The following is a 25027-nucleotide window of genomic DNA, read 5'->3' as shown; positions in this document are numbered from 1 at the left end:
ATTTTTAGAAATTTTTAAATTTTAGTTTGAGATGCCTAACGGACATCTGAGTGGAAGTGTTGGGGAGGCAGTGGATACACAAATCTGGAGTTCACGTTGTAAAGCAACTATATTGCAGTAAAAATTAATTTAAAAAACCGAAAAACTAGAGAACAACAACAACAAATCTAGAGTTCAGGGAAGAAGTCCAGGCTACTGAAAAGCAATTCACTTCCCAACTTTGAAGAGGGCTGTAAACATACAGGTTAAAAAAAAAAAAAAAAAAAAAAAAGGAAGAAAAGAGAAAGAAAAAAAAGGACAAAATAGCACATGCAATTGTTATATAAAGAGTGCTCACAGTAAGCATTCTGGGACTGAGCAGGAAGGACCCAAGAGGTCTTTCTAAAGATCAGATCAGATCCTGCTCTTAAAAGGGAAGTCATTCAATGAAACTGAAAAGCATTTCAAGTAGCATTGACTAGAGCATATTGATCTCAGTAGCAAACAGGTCCCTACTATGTCTGCTGATTTTTCCACCAAATTATATCTTCAGCTAAACACTGAAAGATACTTTGCACAGCTCATTTGTCCCTTCCTCAGTGAATCCATCTTGACAGAGTGAGTTACACCCTCTTTTGCATTCCTATGGTGCTACATCTCTTTTTTTCTACTTTTGTTGTTATTTTACCACACTAGACTGTAATTTATCCCTCTATTTAATTCTGTCTCTCCAATGACGGTGTGTCCCCTTCTTAGTGGTATCCCTGTCTTTGTATCTCCAGCACCTAATACAGTGCCCAGCATTGAGGTGGCTCTGTTTTCAAATGAACGAATGCTTGCATTGAATGGGTCCCTGAAGAACCCTTGCAAAGGACGCTATTGAGCTAGAGCAAAGAAATCGCTCCTCTGAATTACCAGCACATTTACCTGACCTGTATCCCTCTTTGGTCATTTATTTTGTCTTATTTTATATGTATTTGCATGTATACCTTGTTTGGCCCTACCATACCGGGAACATCTTCAGGGTGAGATTCATGTCTGAATCACCTCTGCACCTCGATCAAAGTGCCTGGCATAAAACAGGTGCCAAACATATGGAATAAATAAACCACTTGCCTTGCAACCAGCAACACTGGCATCACCTGTGCTTCTCAAACTTAAACGTGCACAGGCGTCATCTTAAGGCGTTAAGATGTAGATTACCATTCAGTAGCTCTGAAGTAAGCCTGAGAGGCTGCATTTTCTAAAGAACCCCCAGATGATGCCCAAGCAGCTGGTCCACAGACCACATTTTTGAAATACCAACGTCACTGTATCAATGGTTCTCCACCATAGCTGCATATTAGAATTTTCCCCAAAGATGTGAAAAGTGCTGGTGGGAACTTCCCTGGCGGTCCAGTGGTTAAGACTCCCCCCTTCCACTGCAGGGGGTGCGAGTGCGATCGCTGGTGGGGGAACTAAGATCACGCATGCTGCGGGCCTAAAAAAGTAAAAAAAAAAAATTTTTTAAGTGCTGGTGTCTTGGTCCCCCCCGTCCCACCCCCCCCACATTCTGATTTAACTCATTTAAACTCTCCATGCCATAAGCAGCAAGTATCTAGAGTTAACAGAGCTTTACGTGTGCAAAAAAGAAAACATGTAATCGCATCTCTTCTTAAATGAACTGCTGAAAACAGCTGAATAAATAACTCTTCAAGAGAAACTAACACTAGGCACCAAACGCCCCAGCTCCCGAGTCAGTCTCCGAGCGACGAGGTCCAGCCCCTACCAGTTCTAAACACTGCCCTACGGCGAAACCTACCCACCCGCCCTCGCCAAGGCCACTGCCGCGACTCCTTCCGGCTCTACCCGACCGATTTCCGGCGTGGAGGCTGGTCACGTGCCCGGATATGGGCGGTGGGGCCGATCCGCCGCTTCCGGTTCGCCGCTCGACCGAGGGGCGCGTCCTCGTAGCGGTGTCCGCTCCAGCCCCGTCCCATCTCTGTTGTGGAGGACCCGCCTCGGCACAGGCGGGCTCGGTCCGGCCTTGCGGTAAGCCTTCGGCAGCGGCTGCCGGGCAGTCCTGGCGGCGGCGCACCGACGAGCGGACGGGTGGACGCCAGGGTCTGAGGCGGCTCCTCAGTTCCGCTGCTGACCCAGCACCGGGGGGTCGGGTGCCGCTCCCTCCGCCGTCAGGGCCCCCTTCTCTTCCTGCCTGTCTGGGTAAGACGCAGAGTCCGGTAGGAGCATCCCCCGCCCCGGGGGGCTGGGAGGGCAATCCTGACACCCCTTTCCGGTTCCGCCCATGAAAACCAGATTTCACTGTAAAAAACGGCCCTGATCCGTTTGCTCTCTGGCGTGAACCAGGAGGGGTCCAAATCCACATTTTCTTCTAAATCTTTTAAGTGCATTTCCCTGGCTCCAGGCACCGTGTTCTCGTCTGGAGGACAGTGCTCCACGCGCTAAGATGTCTCGAGAGCATCCAGGGCCCAGCCCACACTCACTCACTGACATGGCACTCCTACTGACAAGTTACCTGCCGCACCCTGTAATGATCCAGCTGAATTTAAGGAAGAGAACCAACGTAGAGTTTTGTGGCTGACTGCCACTGGAACATGGTCAGACGTGGGTTCTTAAACCTGGGAAATAGTTTTGGAGGACGTCTAATGGTTCATTCACTGAGTTACAAAAAATGTGCTGTAAAGACTCAGAGTTAATCACTCCACCCTGAGAACGTAGATGCCTTTGGAGGCATGGCTCTTCCTGTCTTCATGGACGTATCTGTCATATACACCACCGTAACCTAGAATTGTGCCTGGCGCTTCGCAGGCATCGGTATTTGCCGAATGAATGAGAGTCGCATAGTGCTTTTCATTATGACTACCTCCTTTATGAACTCTGCCCAGTCCAGTCTTGTTTTACCACTTACCATACAGTCAGTCCTTTGCTTTTGACCAAAGAGGGACCACTATTAGTCATTCATTTAACCAGTTTTTACTATTCAGTTCAAGTTACCACAAGAGGTATTTGTTGAGTACCCACTAATAAAGGACACAAAACTATGCTAAAACACCCCCCATCCCCCCTTTCTTTCAAGAGAGTTGTTGAGATCCAGGAGCTTGTGATTTTATGAACCAGGTGGACAGCAAGTGCTTGATTGTTTAGTAAATGCAATAAGTGCTGTAGCAATTGAGAGGAGAGATCAGTTTGGATTAAGATCTTTATTGAATCAACTTCATATAAATTATGGAGTGTAATTAGGGTTTGGATACATGAAACTCCCTGCATGGAAAAGCTCCTAAGCAAAGATTTAAAGACCAGAATGAACAGAGAGCTTGGAGTGGAAGGTTTGTATCTGGGAACATTAGGAAAAGGTTGAGCAAGGGCATATTGTGATGAAAGCTATGTTTTATTATTATTTGTCGAGAGTTTTGGGGTTGTAGAAGCTTGCAAAGAGATAACCAGATGCTGTGGTGTTTAATAGATGTGGTTGATGTGAACCTGGGTTAGTGTGTTGGCAGCAGGAGCAGAAAGGATAAATTATGTGTAGATGAAGGAAAATCAGCAGAATGCTTTAGTTGTCATGTTATTTGGTGCTGTCATTTTGGTTAATTTATTAAATGCCTGGTATGTCTTTGCCAAGTTCTTGGAATGCAAAGATGAATAAGACGTGGTCTTGCCTGCAAGGAAATACTTTTAATGGGGGAGAGAATACAACTAGCTAGACAATATGGTTTATAAGTGCTATGTTAGCAGAATAGAGGGAAATATTAGAGAAGTAGGAAAGGAATTTTTTTTTTTTCCTTTGAGTGTGTGACTACTTCACAGAAGAGGTGACATTTCAGCAGGATCTTAAGGATGAATTTTAATTTCCCAGGGAGAAAAGAATTTCGGGAAAAAGAAATTGCACAAACAAGAGCCTAGAGACAGAAAAGCAAACTGGCCAGTATCCAGCGTGGCTTGGGCATAGGATAGAGTTGAGCTTTTAACACAGTGTGTAGGCCCTAGAACATATTAAGGGGTAGTAACATGGACATTTTTTTTTTTTTAATTTATTTATTTATTTTTGGCTGTGTCGGGTCTTCGTTGCTGCACGCGGGCTTTCTCTAGTTGTGGTGAGCGGGGGCTACTCTTCGTTGCGGTGCGTGGGCGTCTCATTGCGGCGGCTTCTCTTGTTTTGGAGCACCGGCTCTAGGAGCGCAGGCTTCAGTAATTGTGGCACACGGGCTCAGTAGTTGTGGCTCACGGGCTCTAGAGCGCAGGCTCAGTAGTTGTGGCACACGGGCTTAGTTGCTCCGCGGCATGTGGGATCTTCCCGGACCAGGGCTCGAACCCGTGTGCCCTGCATTGGCAGGCGGATTCTTAACTGCTGCGCCACCAGGGAAGTCCCCATGGACATTTTATAATAGGTGGAATGGAGGTTAAGATGGGTGAAAATGTAGAGAGATGAAGAAGAAAGCAGTTGGGGAAACTTGCTCTTCATGGCTTCTATATTCTCTGCAGGGTAGACGGTGAAGTCATTTGCAGAGAGGGAGGAGGCTGACACTAGAGTTGGGGGTTGAAGGAGAGAAATAAGGATTTGCAATATTGATGGTGAGTAGGAAGAGGAATCACCAAAGAAGGTGTTAAGGAATTGCTGAGCAGCTTTGATTGGGTTTAAATATTTGTAATGAGTGCAATGAACATGGGTATGAGGCCTTCTTAAATGGCATATGGTAGCCAAGAGCAGTAGAGAAAAAAGACAGTTTGTGGAGATTGGTGAACTGAGTGAACTGGTCTACAAACGGAGCAAGATCATTGAAGGGGATGGTGTGGGTGTAGGGAAATGAACACTGCCTCCAGGCTAGGTTGGAAAAGAAACTAAGCTTGGAGAGGCCAGATGGACTAGGAGAACAGGAGGGGGGGAGGCCGTCAGGAGACTAGAGGCAGAGATGAGGAGGAAGAGGGATAGAAGTGCGATTTTTGTGAGAAAAGCAATTTTTTGAGTTGGAGCAGGGATAGAAGTTTTCCAAATTGAGGAAAATATAGGAGATACCTATAGTTTACAAAAGTGTCCGTGTGTTTTAAAAATTCACCCTTTTAAAAAATAAAAATTTAAAAAAAAAAAAAAAATTCGCTCTAAGTCATTTATTTAAAACTCATAATTTCTTCATTTTCCCATAGAAGCAGTGTTAGAACTAGGAGTTAAATTTCCTAAGCAAGCTCACACGTATGAAATACTATACATCTGCATTGGAAATAATAATGTACATACACACGAATGTATATATACAGTATATTCAAAAAATAAAGTTGCAGTGAGTTTTTTTTTCAACAATGTAACCTAAGTTATATTTGAAGAAAAATGATTAATATACCATAAAATTCACCCTTTTTCAGTATGCAATTCAGTGGTTTCCAGTATATTCAAAGGGTTATAAAAACATCACTACTATCTAATTCAAGGACATTTTCATCACCCCAAAAAGAAGCCCCATACACATTAGCAGTCACTCCCCATTCCTTCTTGCCCTCAGCCCCTGGCAACCACAAATCAATCCACCTATATGGATTTGTCTACTCTGGACATTTCACATGAATGGAATCATAAAATATGTGGTTCTTTGTAACTGGCTTCTTTCACGTAGCATCATGTTTTCAGGATTCACTGATGTTGTAGTATGTATCAGTACTTTGTTCCTTTTTTATGGCCAAATAATATTATACTGTATGGATATATTTCATTTTGCTGTTCATCAGGACATTTGAGATGTTTCCACATTTTGACTATGGTGAACAATACTGCTATGGACATCTATGTACACGATTTTGTGTGGACATATGTTTAGCAGTTCTCTTGAGTATATACCTAGGAGTGGAATTGCTGGGTCATATGGTAAAACCGTGTTTAACTTTTTGAGGAACCATCAAGCTGTTTTCTGAAGTGGCTGCAGCATTTTATAGTCACCAGCAATATATGAGACTTCCTTTTTCTCTACACCTTTACCAACACTTGTCTTTTTAATTTTAGCCATCCTAGCGGTGTAAAGTGGTAGGTATCTCAATGTGGGTTTGATTTGCATTTCCCTAATGGCTAATGATGTTGCGCATCTTTCCATGTGCTTATTGGCCATTTGTATCTCTTCCTTGGAGAAATGTCTATTCAGATCCTTTGCTCAGTTTTTAACTGGGTTACTTGTCTTTTTATTGTTGAGTTGTAAGAGTTCTTTATATAGGAAATTTATATTTGAAGATTGGGCGTGGGTTTTTTAATTTTTTCCTAAATTTTTAAAAAATATTATAATATTTGGTGAACACTTCCAAAGATTTTAGAGTTTGATATCACTGGTTCTCTAATTTCTTTTCCAAACATACAGCTTTTTATTTTTATGATGTAGGTGTACTAATGTATTAAATCATTCATCCTACACTTATTTGCCATAAATAAGATCATTTTTTAATCCTAAATGGAACAATGTAAGATAGAATGATTTTGAGAATGAGTATAATATCTATACTCTGAATTTTTTCAGCTGAGTAAAGATGACAGCAATCAAGCACGCATTACAAAGAGACATTTTTACACCAAATGACGAACGCCTGCTGAGTATTGTCAATGTCTGCAAAGCAGGAAAAAAGAAAAAGAACTGTTTTTTGTGTGCCACAGGTGGGTATCTAGTAAGTCAAGGTTCTTGTTTGGCATTCTTTTATTCCCTAGGGGTCATTTCCTCATTGTTTAAAATATTCTCGGACTTCCCTGGTGGTCCAGTGGTTAAGAATCTGCCTTCCAGTGCAGGGGACATGCATTCGATCCCTGGTCAGGGAACTAAGATCCCACGTGCCACGGGGCAGCTAAGCCTGCACAGCACAACTAGAGAAGCCTGCGTGCTGCAACGAAAGATCCTGCATCCCACAAAGAAGATCCTGTGAACTGCAACTAAGACCTGATGCAGCCAAATAAATAAATTTTAAAAATTTAAAAAATAAAAGAATGACCATGTATCACTTTAAAAAAAAAAAAGAAATTCAATTTAAAAAATAAATAAAATTAAATATTCTCATTGTTTCTGTGATTGGAAAATTGGGCCAACAAATTCGTTTTTTTTCAATTGTCTTTAAGTAAATCTTGAGTAGACACAAAAATTTTTTTTTTTTAATTTATTTATTTTATTTATTTTTGGCCTCATTGGGTCTTTGTTGCTGCGCACGGGCTTTCTCTAGTTGCCGCGCACAGGCTTCTCATTGTGGTGGCTTCTCTTGTTGTGGAGCACGGGCTCTAGGTGCTTGGGCTTCAGTAGTTGCAGCACTCGGGCTCAGTAGTTGTGGCTCAGGGCTCTGGAGCACAGGCTCGGTAGTTGTGGCGCACAGGCTTAGTTGCTCCGTGGCGTGTGGGATCTTCCCAGACCAGGGATCAAACCCGTGTCGCCTGCATTGGCAGGCAGATTCTTAACCACTGCACCACCAGGGAAGTCCCACAAAAGTATTTCTGTAACATACATATAAGGTGTGAACACTTATATATACCACTATCCAGAATAAGAAGAATTTTACCATTACCTTTGAAGTCTCCTGTGTGCCCTGCCCTGCTCCCATTCCCTTCCCTCCCTCATTAAGAGGTAGCTAGTGTCCTGAGTTTTGATTTACTCTTTCCTTGCTTTTCTTTATCATTTTACCATATGTATTTGTAATCTCGAATATACATTGTTATATTTGCGTGACTTTGAACTTCACATAAATTGAATCATAGCACAGGTATTCATTTGTGACTTTTTCCACTCAACAGTATGTTTGTGTTTGTGAGTGTTATCTCTTGATTTTCTCCCATAGCTGTAATTCTTTCATTCTACTGCTGTGTAGTATTCTACTCTGAGAGTACTGCTGTTTACTTACCCATCCTACCAGGGATGACCAGGAGGTTTGTTTCCAGGTTTCATATTCGGGCAGCACTTCTGTGAGCATGTTTGTCCTTGTCTGCCAGTGTACACAGGCAAGAATCTTCTAGGGTAGACACCTAAATGTGAGATTGCCGGGTCATAGGCAGTGAATGGTCAACACTACCCTAATACCAGATTATTTTCAAAAGTAGTTGTACTGGTTTTCACTCCCACAAGCAGTGTGTGTTTCAGGTTCTCCACATCCTAGTCTAAACTTGGTTTTGACAGACTGTTGTTTCCAATCTGGTGGGTGTGAAATAGAATCTCGTTGTGGTTTTAAATTGCATTTCCCTAAGTAATAATGAGATTGAGCCTCTTTTCATGGATTTATTAGCCATTAATTTTCTTGCCTAAGAAATTTACCTGTTTAAGCCTTTTACTCGTTTTTCTATTCTGTTGGCCGTCCTTTTACTGATTTCTTTAAGTTCTGCATGTAATTTGGATACCAATTTGTTGGTTGTATGCATCCCAGTTTATGGCTTATCTTTTCACTTTTTGTGATGCCTTTTAATGAAATCAGATTAATCAATCTGATCATTTATGGCTTCCCCTTTTTGTGTCTTATTTAAGATGTCCTTCCATACCCTGGAGTAATAAAAGTATTCTATATTACATTCTATAAGTTTTATAATTTTACCTTTCGCATTTCAGTCTTTGATTTACCTGGGTCTGTGTTTATAGTGATGAGTGTGAGTGTGTTTGTTTCTGGGTCCTTTCTTATATCTGGATTTTATGTTGTCTTGTGGGTATTTTGTTTTTTCATCTGAATTTTAGAATCAAGTCCCAAATTTTGTTGGGATTTTGATTGGAATTGTTTTGAATCTATAGTTCACTTTGGAGAGAACTTGCATTTTATGATATTAAGTCTTCTGTTCATGAATATGGTGTGGTTCTCCATTTATCTTGGTCTTCTTTAATGCCTTGCAATAAGGTTTATAGTTTTAAAGACTTTCAATAAGTTTTATAATTTTATTATTATTATTTTTTAAATGTTTATTTATTTATTTGGCTGCGCTGGGTCTTAGTTGCAGCACGAGGGATCTTTGTTGCCACATGCGGGATATTTAGTTGCAGCATGTGGGCTCTTAGTTGCAGCATGCGGGATTTAGTTACCTGACCAGGGCTCAAACCTGGGCCCCCTGCATTGGGAGCACGGAGTCTTAACCACTGGACCACCAGGGAAGTCCCAAGTTTTATAATTTTAAAGGCTTTGTACATGTGTTATATTTACCCCTAGGTATTTATTTATTCCTAGATTTTTAATACTATCGTAAATAATAACTCTTGTTAGTATTAATACATTTTTAAGACTTTATTTTTTTTAGAGCAGCTTTAGGTTTATAAGAAAATTAAGGGGTAAGTACAGAGATTTCCCTTATGCCCCTTTCCCCACACATGCATAGCCTTTCACTTTGTTAACACTACTCACCACAGTGGTACATTTGTTACCAAGAATGAACCTACGTTAACAAATCATAATCACCCAAAGTCCATAGTTTACTGTAGGTTTCACTCTTGGTGTTGGGTTTGGACAAATGGATAATGTCATATAGAGTATTTTAACTGCCCTAAAAATCCTCCGTGCTCTGCCTGGTCATCTCTTCCCCAATCCCTGGCAACCACTGATCTTTTTACTGTCTCCACAGTTTTGCCTTTTCCAGAATGTCATATAGTAATTGGAATCAAATAGTATGTAACCTTCCCAGATTGGTTTCTTTCACTTAGTAATAGCATTTAGCTTTCCTCCATGTGTTTTCATGGCTTATAGCTCATTTCTTTTTAGTGCTGCATAACATTCCATTGTCTGGATGTACCACAGTTTATTTATCCATTCACCTACTGAAGGACATCTTGGTTGCTTCCAAGTTAGCAGTTATAAATAAAGCAGCTATAAATATCCGTGTGCAGATTTTTGTGTGGACATATGTTTTCAGCTCCTTTGCGTAAATACCAAGGAATGCAGTTGCTGGATAATATGGTAAGAGTATGTTTAGTTTTGTTAGGAAACTGCCAAACTCTCCTCCAAAGTGACTGTACCATTTTTAATTCCCACCGTCAGTGAATGACAATGCATGTTGCTTCGCATCCTCACCAGCATTTGGTGTTGGCAGCGCTCTGGATTTTGGCCATTCTAATAGGTGTGTAGTGGTATCTCCTTGTCATTTGAATTTACGTTTCCCTGATGGCATATGCTGTGGAGCATCTTTTCATATGCTTATTTGTGGTCTATATATCTTCTTTGGTCGGGTGTCTGTCAAGGTCTTTGGCCCATTTTTTTAACCTGAATTTTTTTTCTTATTTTTGAGTTTTAAGAGTTTTACTTCTCAAGTAATCTGCCTCTGACCTTCTTAGTCTGATTTAGATTCTTCCATTAGTATTCTGTGTATTCCTCAGTCATAGCATTTGTTATGAAATACTATTCCTGTTTTAGTATTGTGTCCAGGCACCTGACAGCTGTGTTTGCCATGAATGAATGAAGAATGAGGAAATGAATAATGTCTCTAATGAAGCTGTGTTTTATTCAACAGTGACAACGGAACGCCCCGTGCAGGTGAAGGTGGTCAAAGTCAAGAAATCTGATAAAGGAGATTTCTACAAAAGGCAGATTGCTTGGGCCCTTCGAGACCTTGCTGTGGTAGATGCCAAGGACGCTATTAAAGTATGTTTTTGTCAGTTCTTTGACATGAATTCAGAAAGTGTCTTTCATTTTATAACATAGTATGTTGTCTTCTAAGATGATCTAAACTTGTTTTGTGACCCAGTAGTTCACCACCTAACCAGCAATTAGTCTAAAGTGTATTATCCAACCTTCCATTCTCTCACTTCTCATTCGCAGGCTACTTAATATAAGTATGTATGTAAGCTGGTTTCATTGTTTGTGCTTTTTTTTTTTTTTGAGCTACAATTATGTTTGTTCACAAGGTACATAACTAGAGCAAAATAACCTTGACTGTACATTTCTATATTTAGATTAGGTATACTTAGTATAAAATCCATAAATTAGTATGGATTTTAAAGTGGTGTGTTGTGTGAGTAGTTTTTTAAAAAATCATTGTTTTGGTAAAACCTAGTTCAGAAATCACAGAAAATATAACCAAAGTGAATCTTCCTTAGGTAGTCCTTAAAAATAATGTAGAATCACCAGCTGAGGCAGCCAAGCTGGCCCTCTGAAGCTATGGTTTGAATAATGTGGCTCAAGTGATGGCAGTGATAGTGAGTTTCACCCCTTATTTTAAGGACTTTGAAGAATAAGATATAAGACATTAAATAAGATATTAAATAAGATATTAAAGAATAAGATACCTTACACCTTAAGTCACACTCAAACTCCAGGAAAGTTGAGTAATATGATAATTGTGATAAAGGGCCACCTTTATTCCTGACAGTTCAAGGCTTTTCACAGCAATACCCTTTTTTTTAAAAAAAAAAAGAGAAATAAAGTAGAGCCCCTCAGGTTAAAGTAGGTGCTTCTTCCTCTTCAGCCTCTCTAACCCTGCCCCTCATCTTCCTCTGCAGCCCAGAGGCACCTCCAGAGCTCTAGGGAATGCCTTGCACCACATCTACTGTACTGTGGATGGGGCTGATAGCAAGGCTTACAGTACTGTAACTACATGTGCCCGTTGACTGAACTCTACAAGTCTCAAACAGTGATTAAAAAGGCACAGAGAAGTGAAAACTACCTTTGTAGAGCAGTCTGATAAAATAAAAGTCTGGTTTTATGCTGACCTGGTTACAAACCTCTGAGGAACTAAAAGCTGGACAGCATGACAGGCAGTTGAGTCAGGTGCAAGAAGATTTTTTTAATGAAGCAGAAACAGCTTTAGGAGAGTCCTGCATATCTGTAGAGTTGAGATTTCTTCCAAAATGTAAAGAATGCCTTTTCTTTAAATATTTTAGGCAAACTGGGCCTTTGCATTATTCCTAAAAAGCACCCAGTTTTTAGAAAATTGTGGGATGTGGAAAACGGGGTCTGGCAGGGGCTTTGAATGTGTGTGCGTGTATATGTATTTGGAAAGAACATGAAAATGAGATTGTTAAAAACACTTCAATTATTTAATAATTTCTGTTATTACGAGAAGGATCAAGAGTAGAGATTTTCTGTTTAAGACAAAATACTTCAAAGGCTTTTTAGAAATTCACCTTTATTAAAAAGCCTTTTTCTCTTCAATAGTTCCACACTTCATAACCCCATTGACGTGTGTAATTCATTAACATTGCTGAATGCTTATTTGAATGCTTTCCTCAGCTGACACCTCATTGCTGACTTGCTTAATGGATTTTTTTTCATTTTATGCAGGCACCTTGGTGTGTGTATGCTACATATGGATATAAAACATAAAATATTTATACATAGCCTAACAGCCATTTTGCATCACACATTAATAATTCTTTTTAAATTTTATTTATTTATTTATTTATGGCTGCGTTGCGTCTTCGTTGCTGCACGTGGGCTTTCTCTAGTTGCGGTGAGCGGGGGCTACTCTTTGTTGTGGTGCACAGGCCTCTCATTGTCGTGGCTTCTCTTGTTGCGAAGCACGGGATCTAGGCACGCAGGCTTCAGTAGTTGTGGCACATGGGCTCAGTAGTTGTGGCTCCTGGGCTTAGTTGCTCCGTGGCATGTGGCATCTTCCCAGACCAGGGCTCGAACCCGTGTCCCCTGCATTGGCAGGTGGATTCTTAACCACTGTGCCACCAGGGAAGTCCCTGCATCACACATTGATTTGTGTGAGTGTTGCTGCTGGAGCAGTCAGTCTCTTTTATGGCATTATGTGAAATATTCCCAGGGAAGAGATCATTTCCCGTCAAGCTTCATATGAGTTGCCAAGACTCTTAGATTTCTTTATAAATACTAATGCAATTTTTTTTTGAATTTTTGAATTTTATTTTATTTATTTTTTTATACAGCAGGTTCTTATTAGTCATCCATTTTATATACATCAGTGTATACATGTCAATCCCAATCTCCCAATTCATCACACCACCACCACCACCACCCCCCTCCGCCTCTTTCCCCCCTTGGTGTCCATACGTTTGTTCTCTACATTTGTGTCTCAATTTCTGCCCTGCAAACCGGTTCATCTGTACCATTTTTCTAGGTTCCACATATATGTGTTAATATACGATATGTGTTTTTCTCTTTCTGACTTACTTCACTCTGTAGGACAGTCTTTAGATCCATCCACGTCTCTACAAATGACCCAGTTTCGTTCCTTTTTATGGCTGAGTAATATTCCATTGTATATATGTACCACAACTTCTTTATCCATTCGTCTGTTGATGGGCATTTAGGTTGCTTCCATGACCTGGCTATTGTAAATAGTGCTGCAATGAACATTGGGGTGCATGTGTCTTTTTGAACTATGGTTTTCTCTGGGTGTATGCCCAGTAGTGGGATTGCTGGATCATATGGTAATTCTATTTTTAGTTTTTTAAGGAATCTCCATACTGTTCTCCATAGTGGCTATATCAATTTACATTCCCACCAACAGTGCAAGAGGGTTCCCTTTTCTCCACACGCTCTCCAGCATTTGTTGTTTGTAGATTTTCTGATGAGCCCCATTCTAACTGGTGTGAGGTGATACTTCATTGTAGTTTTGATTTGCATTTCTCTAATGATTAGTGATGTTGAGCAGCTTTTCATGTGCTTCTTGGCCATCTGTATGTCTTCTTTGGAGAAATGTCTATTTAGGCCTTCTGCCCATTTTTTAATTGGGTTTTTTTTTTTTAATATTGAGCTGCATGAGCTGTTTATATATTTTGGAGATTAATCCTTTGTCCGTTGATTCATTTGCAAATATTTTCTCCCATTTTGAGGGTTGTCTTTTCGTCTTGTTTATGATTTCCTTTGCTGTGCAAAAGCTTTGAAGTTTCATTAGGTCCCATTTGTTTATTTTTGTTTTTATTTCCATTACTCTAGGAGGTGGATCAAAAAAGATCTTGCTGTGATTTATGTCAAAGAGTGTTCTTCCTAAGTTTTCCTCTAAGAGTCTTACGGTGTCCAGTCTTACATTTAGGTCTCTAATCCATTTTGAGTTTATTTTTGTGTACGGTGTTAGGGAGTGTTCTAATTTCATTCTTTTACATGTAGCTGTCCAGTTTTCCTGGCACCACTTACTGAAGAGACTGTCTTTTCTCCATTGTATATCCTTGCCTCCTTTGTCATAGATTAGTTGACCATAGGTGCGTGGGTTTATCTCTGGGCTTTCTGTCTTGTTCCATTGATCTATGTTTCTGTTTTTGTGCCAGTACCATATTGTCTTGATTACTGTAGCTTTGTAGTATAGTCTGAAGTCAGGGAGTCTGATTCCTCCAGCTCCGTGTTTTTCCCTCAAGACCGCTTTGCCTATTCGGGGTCTTTTGTGTCTCCATACAAATTTTAAGATTTTTTGTTCTTGTTCTCTAAAAAATGCCATTGGTAATTTGATAGGGATTGCATTGAATCTGTAGTTTGCTTTCAGTAGTATAGTCATTTTCACAATATTGATCCTTCCAATCCAAGAACATGGTATATCTCTCCACCTGTTGGTATCATCTTTAATTTCTTTCATCAGTGTCTTATAGTTTTCTGCATACAGGTCTTTTGTCTCCCTAGGTAGGTTTATTCCTAGGTATTTTATTCTTTTTATTGCAATGGTGAATGGGATCGTTTCCTTACTTTCTCTTTCCGATCTTTCGTTGTTAGTGTATAGGAATGCAAGAGATTTCTGTGCATTAATTTTGTATCCTGCAACTTTACCAAATTCATTGATTAGCTCTAGTAGTTTTCCGGTAGCATCTTTAGGATTTTCTATGTATAGTGTCATGTCATCTGCAAACAGTGACAGTTTTACTTCTTTTCCAATTTGTATTCCTTTTATTTCTTTTTCTTCTCTGATTGCCGTGGCTACGACTTCCAAAACTATGTTGAATAGTGGTGAGAGTGGACATCCTTGTCCACAATTACCTTTTTAAAAAAAAAATTTATTGAAGTATAGTTGGTTTACAATGTTGTGTTAATTTCTGCTGTACAGAAAAGTGATTCAGTTATACATATATATACATTCTTTTTCATATTCTTTTCTACTGTGGTTTATCACAGAATATTGAATATAGTTCCCTGTGCTATACAGTAGGACCTTGTTTATCTAATCTATGTATAATAGTTTGGATCTGCTAATCCCAAACTCACAATACATCCCTTCCCCACCTTTCCTCCCCCTTGGCAACCGCAAGTCTGTTCTCTATGTCAGTGAGTCTGTTTCTGTTTCACAGATAAGTTCATTTGTGTCACATTTTAGATTCCACATATAAGTGATATCATATGTATTTGTCCTCCGTCTGACTTACTTCACTTAGTATGATACTCTCTAGTTGCATCCATGTTGCTGCAAATGGCATTATTTCATTCTTTTTTATGGCTAAGTAGTATTTCATTGTATATATGTACCACATCATCTTTATCCATTCATCTGTCGATGGACATATAGGTTGTTTTTCTGTCGTGGCTGTGGTAAATAGTGCTGCAGTGAACATTGGGGTGCATTTATCTTTTCAGATTATAGTTTTGTCCAGGTGTATGCCCAGGAGTGGGATTGCTGTATCATATGGCAACTCTATTTTTAGCTCTTTGAGGAACCTCCATACTGTTTTCCATAGTGGCTGCCCAATTTATAATGCAATTACCTTTTCGTTGTAAATGAAAGTTTTTAATCTTTTGTCACTTTAATTCTGCTTATTGAGCTATAAATTCATTAGTACATCCATTCTACTGTAATATGATTGTACCATAGGTAAGTCTTGATCCCTAAGTTATCCCACATCTTCACAGTGAAAGTCATATCACTTTCCTTGCCTACTTATGGTCTTTATTACATTTTATTCCCCCTAAATAACACTTCAAATTAATTGAATACATGATTAGCCTTCTATAGAACATTAAAAACATTTGAGCCTATTTTTAATTCCTTGGATGTGAAGAAAAGTATACATCCATATGTTTTCATATTTTATGCAGTGGTCAAGTAGTTCTAAATTCAAGGGAGAATATCAAGGCATGAAAATATTTCTGTAATGAGGCTTAAGAGACATGTAGAGAGCATAGTGCAGCTCTCTCACACCAGTTGAACTTCTTTTTCATTTGAAAGGACCTTAAAAGGCCAGTATTTTTTACTTTTGAGACACCTTTATTTGTTCTGTATTTTCAGAATTGTAAACAGGAGCAGTCCCTGCTTTTCACCTCATTTGTTCTTGGAAATCACACTAGGGTATAGATTGTATTTTTTCTCACATGTTATAATGAGAAGATTCACAGCTGTGAATAATAGCACATTATCAAAGAAAAAGTATAACTCTAAAACCCCATAGACAATTTAAAAAGAAAAATTAGGTCCACATCAAAACCGGAAACCACTGTCATCCTATAAACTAGGAAGCTGAGACACAGGCCATTAAGTAGACATCCTATACTTTCACTCATAGACCCAAGGGGCATAGAAAGGAAATTACCAAAACACTATGTTGTTTTTAATCCAGCTTCTTTTGAGAGGTAAACAAAATTTGTGCTATAAATTGAATTCTCCGAACCATTCTCTGCAAGTCACTTAGTCGATTTTGTGTGTGTGTGTTTGTGTGTGTGTGTGTGTGTGTGTGTGTGTGTGTGTGTGTGCCGTTCTTTGCCATTTTATTATGTGCGGGTCCATGTAACCACCGCTACAATCAAGGTACAGAAGTATTACAACACCTTAAAGAGCTCCCTCAGCTACCTCTTTATAGCACACCCATCCTCTTTCCTCCCCCCAACAATCCCTGATTCCTGACAACCACTAATCTATTCTCCATCTCATCCATTTCAAGTAGAATTTAATTTTGATTTATTTATAGTTATTGGAGAGTATCTCTGTGTAGATATTTAGGTATGACATTATATAAACATAACTTAGTTGTGCTTGTGTTGACATTACCAGTTTCAGTGAGGGAAAAAACCTTTTAGTCGATTTTTTTTTTTTTTTGCTGCATCGGGTCTTCATTGCTGTGCGTGCGCTTTCTCTAGCTGCAGCGAGCGGGGGCTACTCTTCATTGCAGTGCATGGGCTTCTCATTGCAGTGGCTTCTCTTGTTATGGAGCACAGGCTCTAGGCATGCAGCCTTCAGTAGTTGTGGCACAGAGGCTCAGTAGTTGTGGCTCGTGGGCTCTAGAGCGCAGGCTCAGTAGTTGTGGTGCACGGGCTTAGTTGCTCTGCGGCATGTGGGATCTTCCTGGACCAGGGCTCGAACCCGTGTCCCCTGCATTGGCAGGTGGATTCTTAAGCACTGTGCCACCAGGGAAGTCCCCCTTTTAGTAGATTTGTAATGCTGATTTTTTTTTCCAACAACAGCTTCGACTTCTTTTTGTTTTATTGAAATATATATTTTACAATAATGAAAAGAGGTTATGATCAAAAACAGTATCTTTTGTATATTTTTATTTCAGGAAAATCCTGAATTTGATTTACATTTTGAAAAAATATATAAATGGGTTGCCAGCAGCATTGCTGAAAAGAATGCATTTATTTCGTGCATTTGGAAACTGAATCAGCGATATCTCCGGAAGAAAATTGATTTTGTCAATGTTAGCTCACAGCTTTTGGAAGGTAAAGTTAAATAAAAATGTATATGTAAAATCAGGTATATCTATAAGTGAATATATAATTTGGCATTACTCAAAGTATTTAAAACTCTGAATTATCTTTTTTGTAAAGGAATTTTAAGATAATTTTTCTTATTGCAGAAGTGATGCTTGTTCATTATAGAAAACTGATTCATTAAATTAAATGAAAATCACTTATAAACTTAATCCTCAGAGGTAACTATGCATTTCTATGCATACTGAAATGCTTTTTTTAAAATAAAGAAATTTATGTTGCTACCTAACATGCTTTTTCATATAATGTTTCATGAACGTTTTCCATGTTATTAAACACTTACCCCAACATTATTTTTAATGGCACCATAGTATTCCATTGTATTGGATATACTATAATTTTTTAACTAATCACTTTTAAAATTTTTCCAATCTTTGCTTATCTTAAACAACTCTGAGATGAATATCCTTGTAGCTGTATTTTTGTGTAGAGTGTAGGTGCAGTGTTTAAGAAACAACTCTGGAGTCAGACTGCCTGGGTTCAAATACTGGCTTTGTCACTTACTATAACTATGTGACCTTGGGTTACTCTATGTTTCAGTTTCTCGTATGTCAGAAACAGAGATAATAATAGTATCAACTCCATAGGATTGTTGTAGGGATTAAATTAATATATGAACATGATGAGAACAATGCCAGATATATAGTAAGTACTCAATTATATATTAACAATTATTCTATTATCAGGATAAAGTCCTAAGACATGAGGTTAATTAGGGTATTTTAGATCAGTATGTCTTCAGGAATATTACTAGGGATTGTTTTGTGTTATAAGACAAAAACTCTACTGTTAATTGTTGAAAGCATACAATGAGTTTTTTTTCTTTTAAAATTTCTTTTATAAAGACATACACGTTGTGAGAAGATGGGTTCTGTGTGCCTTGCGGATGCAATTTGTGTTGTATTCTTTATCTCAAAGGAAGCAATTGAAGTAACAGCAGGTGGACAGAGTTGTTGCCCCTCTTTATTGAGAAAAAAAAAAGTAGATTTGTTCTAAATTATATATTAGAAAGAAAACTTAGATTTGTCCTAAGTTGTATATTAGCATTTAAAAATAGAAGCTTCTGTCAAGTGAAACATCTGAAATTGCCAATATTCAACCATTTTGACCTATAAAAATGGCAATTTCAGATGCTTCAAACTGTTCCTTGACTTAGTCATTTGCCTCTGTCCTTTCTCCATTTTGTTTTACTTAATTCCTTTGCTGTTTGGTCATCTGTCTTTCTCTCCTTAAATGTAGTATTCTTGTCCATCACTTATTAATTAGTGAGGCCGTTACTGGTTTCAGGCTTGATGCTTGGAACTGGCAGAGGCAAGTCACATCTCTCAGGCCATGTGCTTCTCCCTGCAGTGGGGCTGGCCTTGTGTCGGAGACCTCAGGGTTGCCATCTCGCCAACATTAGCCTCCAGTGTCTTGGTGGTTGAGTGTGTTGAGGGAATGACCTTTAAGAAATTTATGGTAATTTTCCATGCCTTGAATAGTGGCTTAATTTGTTCTGAGTAGCTTTCTTTTTTTTTTTTTTTTTTTAACCATTTCAGGGTTGAACATTCTGATCAGTGAATGATTCATAAGCTTTCTGTTCTGTTTTCGGATATGATGTGTTTCCAATTGTTACTTATTGCCTAAGATGTATTTTAAACCAATATATTTCATTCAGTCAACAATATGGGCAAGTACATACCTACCTGTATTTACCTCATTAAGGAACATTACCAAAATCAATGAGAAGAGTATTGCTGTTTTTTGAGAATGAGGTGACTAGCTTTAAAAAAAAGACGACATTTAATTTTTCAGGGCCTTAAACAAAGGTGTAGACATTTTTATTTTTATAAATATTACCTAATTGAGATCAATTTTAAGAATACTGAGATCCTTAAGGATCTCATTTTGAAAATCACTTTCTATAAATCAGTAACTGTTGCTTTGGTTCAATGGAGTTCATATAGTGGCTTTATTAATGTCCATAAACTTGTTTAATGTTTTACTGGACTTTAAAATCATGGCCACTGACTCCCATTTTTAAAAAAAAGTCTCTAAGCTTTGGGTTATGTTAGAAAACAAATGAGAAATTATCAACATCTCCTTTTAAGAGCTAAGTAATCATTCAAGTAAATAAGACTGTTCATTGGAAATGTTAGCAGTAGCAGCTTTAGTAGTTTTTATTGGTGACAGCTGAATGTTCGTGCTAATAATTGGGGCTTCTTAGTAGAATAAGGTTCTTAAAACAGGACTTTGTTAGCAGCTGAAGTAGAGTGAAGTTTTTGTTTGGCCTTTTCTTTTTCATTCTTGCAGCCAGATTTTTTTTTAAATCATTGACTTGAATCCTTAAAAGCCAGCTTGAACTGATAATCGTGTGTGGTTTTTTAAACTGCTTCCATCTTGTCCTTTCTAACAATGTTTTATGACTAATCCGTTGTGAGGGAGTGTCCGGGTAAAGGTTTGGGCCTTGAGTGAAAATAACTAGACTAAACGCATGAGTCACAACTGGCCTATAAACAATCCCCAGGAAGTGATCTGTTTCCCAGTTTTCTCCTCCAAGGACTCTGCAGTACTGTTTCTTAAAAGACTAAGAGAAAATAGAAAGATAAATGTATTTTTAGTCACTGTCAGAAAATGAATAAGAAAGATGAGCACTGGAAATTTAGCTTCTTGTGGATATTTCCAGTTTGTAGTTGTATTTGACATTGTCTTTTAAGCTTTAATGTAGCATGAAGTTCAAATGAAATATGGGTAGTATTTTTAAAATTTAAACCTGTGTACATTTCTAGCCAGCTAATATTCTTTGCTTACTTTCCTCTGCTTTTTTCATACCTTTTTACTCTCCAGAACTGCCTAAAGTTACAGAAGGTGCGTAACACCTTTTCTTCTTATTCTATTCCATAGATTTTTATTACTTGACGTTGTTATGTACTGTTGGTTGCATATTTTATGAAATTGTGTGCAGGGAAAAGTATATTACTACAAAATCCATATGGTAATAAAAATCGATGATAGTATTCATTATTGACTTCCAAAGGGCTGTTTTATGGAAGAGAAAATACTTCTGAAGCAATTATGATCATTTAAAATATTTGTTTATTTTTAAATATTTACTTGTGCAAGGAGCTGTACAGAATGGTTTAGGTATTCCCTGCCCCCTAGCGGCTAAGAAGCTGTCACACATGACAGTTTAACATTTCCACAGTGACTCTTTCAAAGGACTAGGAGCTCGGCGATGCTACTGTAAGGAACTTATATTTATATACTGTAATCTGTAATTGCCTGTACCAAAAGTTTTATCCCCCTCCTTTTTTTTCTGGGACATTATCTAAATCTGCCTAATTGCCATTCTTAAGAGTAAACCATTTGTTACTTTGAATTAGGTGTTTTTTGTTCTAGGACAGATTAACATGTCATGTCACGCTGAATGCAAATATTCATTTTCATACAAAATAATGAATATTTCGAACATCCAGTGTTTGTGATTTTAACGTGTCACATGAGTTGATGAAAATCAGTGACTTTGTTTTGAGGTTTATTTAGGGGTAAAAATTATTTTTTTCATTTTACCTCTCTTAACCTCAAGATTTATATAAATCCCACATGCTGAGTGTATTCTCTCAAAAAACTGAACTGAGACATTTACCCAGAAAGCATCTCAGATTTGACCTCGTGGTCTTTTGTTTTGAAGCAGGAAGACAGTTTAAATTTTTGTAATTTCATGCAGCATGTAGTTGTTGCTCTTCTTACTACAGTATACAGTTACTGAGAAAGTTTCTATTAGCTGATCTTTAGAAATTTTATTAACACGTGAAAAATTTTTAAAGAAAGAAATGGAAAATTCGGTTAATATTTTCAGTGCCCAAAATAAATTGTGAATTGTAGATGCATTTTTAAAATTTCAATTGAAAGTTATTTGGAGAAAAAAACAAAACATAACAAAGACAAAAAGAACAAAGATAACAGAAGAAAATGTTACCTGGGAAAAAAGGGAAGCAAATTGTTTTTCATGTGTCCTGAACTCATAATCATTGTTTTGTTAGATCAACAGTCACTTCAGGTAGGGGGAAAAGGTTGGTCTTGTACACGTGCTTTGTTTCTGGGTTTGTATTTGTTTTATAGTTTGATTATGTTTTGGGAAACTGTGACTAAAGCCTATTTTAACACAAGTCAGTGAATTAGACTGCACGCTTTTGTTATAATAGATACTATGTTAACACATGCGGTTCTTCATAATAATAAGGGGTTTTTTTTCACATATTTTGAATCATTTTTTCCTGTTTTTCAGCCACTAAATGTGACCTGTGCTTATAACTGACCTTACCTATAAGTACAGTGCTATTGTCCATCCTACTTTTTTTTACTACTTTATTTTTAAATTTTACCCTCTTTAAGAATCTGTTCCAAGTGGAGAAAATCAGAGTGTGACAGGAGGCGATGAAGAAGCAGTGGATGAATACCAAGAGTTAAATGCAAGAGAAGAGCAGGATATTGAGATAATGATGGAAGGCTGTGAGTATGCAATTTCGAATGCCGAGGCCTTTGCAGAAAGGTTGTCCAGAGAGCTGCAGGTGCTAGATGGGGTAAGCCTTTCTTGTAATCTATGATTAGTGGTGTGTAGTGGATCGAGGAGACTGGTGATGTTCATATTTTACTGCCTGAGCACTTAAGCCTGGGTAGGGTGATTATTGCTGTCTTCCTCTGTAAGTGCATTACCAGCTGCCCTCAGTCTTTCACTGTTCTTGTTCAAAAGACAACCATTCCTAATAGGCCAATGAAGGCAGTTGGCTGAGGCTCTGGATTTGGGGAGTTTCTTGATATGAAGTGATGGAAGTAAAAAGTAGCCAACCCGAAGCCAACTTGGGGGTTGATTCCCCCAGCCTCTGAAACACCTCAGAATAGTTCAGTACAAAAGAATAGCGTTTTTGTGGTTTGAAGAAAAAAAAAAAAGGTACAGGTTAGAAAGAGAGAAATTGGGCTGAAAGAAGTGAATCATGTACCCAAAGAGAGCAAGATAGTGTGGTGAAAGCAGAGAGCCAGGGGAAAAGGATGTTTGACTCCGCTGCTGAAATGTTTTGGAATAGACTCTATTCATTTGTACGCACACTTCTAAGTTTGTATCTGATTGCACATCTCTATTTATTTACTTTTTTTTAGAAAGTAAAAAGCTGCAAGTAGCACCTCTGTTGTGAGAAAAACCTAAAATGGGAACATTTGGGGTTTTTTTGTTTTGTTTAGACAAGGTATGCGTTTAAGAAAAACCCTCAGAGAATAAAAAATATTCAAAGACTTAAAGAATGTTGGCCTTTTATACATGAAAGGTACAGAAGTTATGAGATTGAACTCAGGCCCAGATATTACACGAACAGTCCAAGCTTACAAATCTATAAAACTCTCTGGAAATAAAGCCTAGAAGAGACTTCAAGATGTTAAAGTAGAAATTGTCCTGGGTCAGTTCAAGCCCCACCTTTGCTGCTTGATGTCAGTGGGTCTGAGCCCTGCTGCCTTTACAGTTGGGCTGCACCTACAATTGAGTTATTATGAATAGTGTATAAAATAACACATGTGAAATTATAGCATCAACTGTACAATGATACTCTTCTAATTCCTTGCCCAAATTTTTTCCTCATATTGTGTTATCTGCCTTCTTAATGTGGCTTAGTGGTTTGTATTTTCTTTTCTAGTTAATATTGCATCTGTGTTGCAAGTCATCATATTACTTTGCAGTTTAATTTTGGATTTGAAAGCTTCCATATTTCAGGGAATTCAGAATCAATAGTCAGAATCATTTAGAAAACATTAATAAAGGGATGGTGGTTTGTTACTGCTTTGCCTCGGAAAAAAAGTAGTCCCAAATGAAAGAGAAAAGAAAGAATACCATAGAAGGAGCTATCTTATGGCAATAGGCCCTTCCACATCCTGTTAGTACAAATCATACAACAGTTATAAATTAGTTCCATGAATTCTTCTAAGACTGGCATACTACTGCTACCCTCTTGACTAAGGTATTAACATAGATGATTATGCTTTTATTTAGGGTTTTATGTAAATATTACAGAGTATAGAAAATTTTTATAGCTGATAGAGTTGGAAGACGTATCAGAGATGACATAGTGTAATGCCACTTAATTTATAGAAATGAGAATATACCATTACTGATGATACATCATGGGGCAGAACCCTACTTGTTCAGTCTGCAGAAATATGCAATACTGAGGTATGGTCTCTAACCTTGATATAAGGGAAAGTGTACTTTCCTGAAATACTGTGTAAAAAAGTGGAATGTAAACACAAAGTGATAAATTAGATGTTTAAATGTGTATGTCAACCTTTGTTACTCTGCTGTCAAAGAGATTTATCGGTATTTCATTTTTATACCTCTTTTACACATTTGAAGAATATGAAGTATTACTTATCTTTTTAACTTTGTAGGCCAACATCCAGTCAATCATGGCCTCTGAAAAGCAAGTAAACATCCTAATGAAGTTGCTGGATGAGGCTCTAAAGGAGGTGGATCAGATTGAATTGAAACTGAGCAGTTATGAGGAAATGCTCCAAAGTGTAAAAGAACAAATGGATCAGATCTCTGAGAGCAACCACCTGATTCATCTTAGTAACACTAATAATGTAAAACTCCTATCAGAGATAGAGTTCCTTGTGGTAAGCATGATTATAAATTACCAACAACAATAAAAAAAAATCTAATAATATGTAAAGCCCATTTGTAAACATTTTCTGATTTCCTTAGGAGAGCAAGGTTTAAAATACTGAAATTCCAAAGACCTAGTAATAGGATTGAGTAGCATCTTACCTGTAAATTTCCTGAAGAGTACATGTACAAACGGTGTATTTATATATATTCCAGAACCACATGGACTTGGCCAAAGGTCATATAAAGGCCCTTCAGGAAGGAGATCTTGCTTCCTCCAGGGGCATTGAGGCCTGTACCAATGCCGCGGATGCCCTTTTGCAGTGCATGAATGTGGCTCTTCGACCAGGTATGACAATAAAATCTGCCCAAGAACCTGAGATTAAGCCTGTGACTTAGTATAAAGCTTTTGACAAGAAGTACGTGGGGCAAGCGGTTTAGGGTTACATTCTTAGCTATTAAAACAAGTTTCACTTATTATCAAACATAATTCATATTAGCACTAAGAAATTTTTCATTTCAATTCCTTCTGATTGACCATCAATGACTCTGGTTAACACCAGGATTTTTCTTCAGTACTGTCCATAGAACCTAGCACAAAGTAGATGACATAAGGTTTTGCTATGCCAGCAGTTCCAAAACTTGAGTTTGCATCAGAATCACCTAGAGCAGGGGTCCCCAACCCCTGGGGCTGCAACTGGTACTGGTCCGCGGCCTGTTAGGAACTGGGCCGTGCAGCAGGAGGTGAGCGGCAGGCGAGCGAGCGAAGCTTCATCTGCTGCTCCCCATCGCTCGCGTTACCGCCTGAACCATTCCCCGCCACCACCATCTGTGGAAAAATTGTCTTCCACGAAACCGGTCCCTGGTGCC

The 25027-nt window shown here is 38.3% G+C and overlaps 2 protein-coding genes across 4 annotated transcripts in view; one reads left to right on the top strand and one right to left on the bottom strand.

Moving 5' to 3' along the window:
* Positions 1-1185: 1185 nt before the first annotated feature.
* On the bottom strand, positions 1186-2344 carry LOC137763487 (uncharacterized). Its single transcript, XM_068541986.1, has 2 exons — positions 1785-2344; positions 1186-1459 (listed from the first exon to the last, which is right to left on the bottom strand). The coding sequence occupies exons 1-2, from the start codon at positions 2342-2344 to the stop codon at positions 1186-1188; spliced, it is 834 nt and encodes a 277-aa protein (XP_068398087.1).
* Positions 1886-25027, top strand: part of EXOC1 (exocyst complex component 1) — a 60145-nt gene continuing 37003 nt past the window's right edge. For 2 of the 3 annotated variants that reach the window (XM_068542905.1, XM_068542903.1), the window contains exons 1-7: positions 1886-2010; positions 6471-6604; positions 10400-10530; positions 17319-17478; positions 21904-22091; positions 23941-24168; positions 24374-24506. In XM_068542905.1, the coding sequence (XP_068399006.1) occupies positions 6481-6604; positions 10400-10530; positions 17319-17478; positions 21904-22091; positions 23941-24168; positions 24374-24506 (964 nt within the window). In that variant the 5' untranslated portion in view covers positions 1886-2010; positions 6471-6480. Of the gene's footprint in view, positions 2182-6470; positions 6605-10399; positions 10531-17318; positions 17479-21903; positions 22092-23940; positions 24169-24373; positions 24507-25027 lie in introns of all 3 variants that reach the window. The other variant, XM_068542904.1, reaches the window with a different exon arrangement.

This window comes from Eschrichtius robustus, chromosome 4 (assembly GCF_028021215.1).
Source record: "Eschrichtius robustus isolate mEscRob2 chromosome 4, mEscRob2.pri, whole genome shotgun sequence".
NCBI classification, from domain to species: Eukaryota; Metazoa; Chordata; class Mammalia; order Artiodactyla; family Eschrichtiidae; genus Eschrichtius; species Eschrichtius robustus.
The sequence above is the reverse complement of the archived record's forward strand: the minus strand, read 5'-3'. Positions and strand labels throughout refer to the sequence as shown.

Excerpts from the sequence above, each read along its gene's own strand:
- LOC137763487 (XM_068541986.1), bottom strand. The coding sequence starts at position 2,344 with ATGTGGATTTGGACCCCTCCTGGTTCACGCCAGAGAGCAAACGGATCA. Across the intron at positions 1,460-1,784 it reads AGTGGCCTTGGCGAGGGCGG|GCCCGCAGCATGCGTGATCT; the intron begins GTGGGTAGGTTT and ends TTACTTTTTTAG.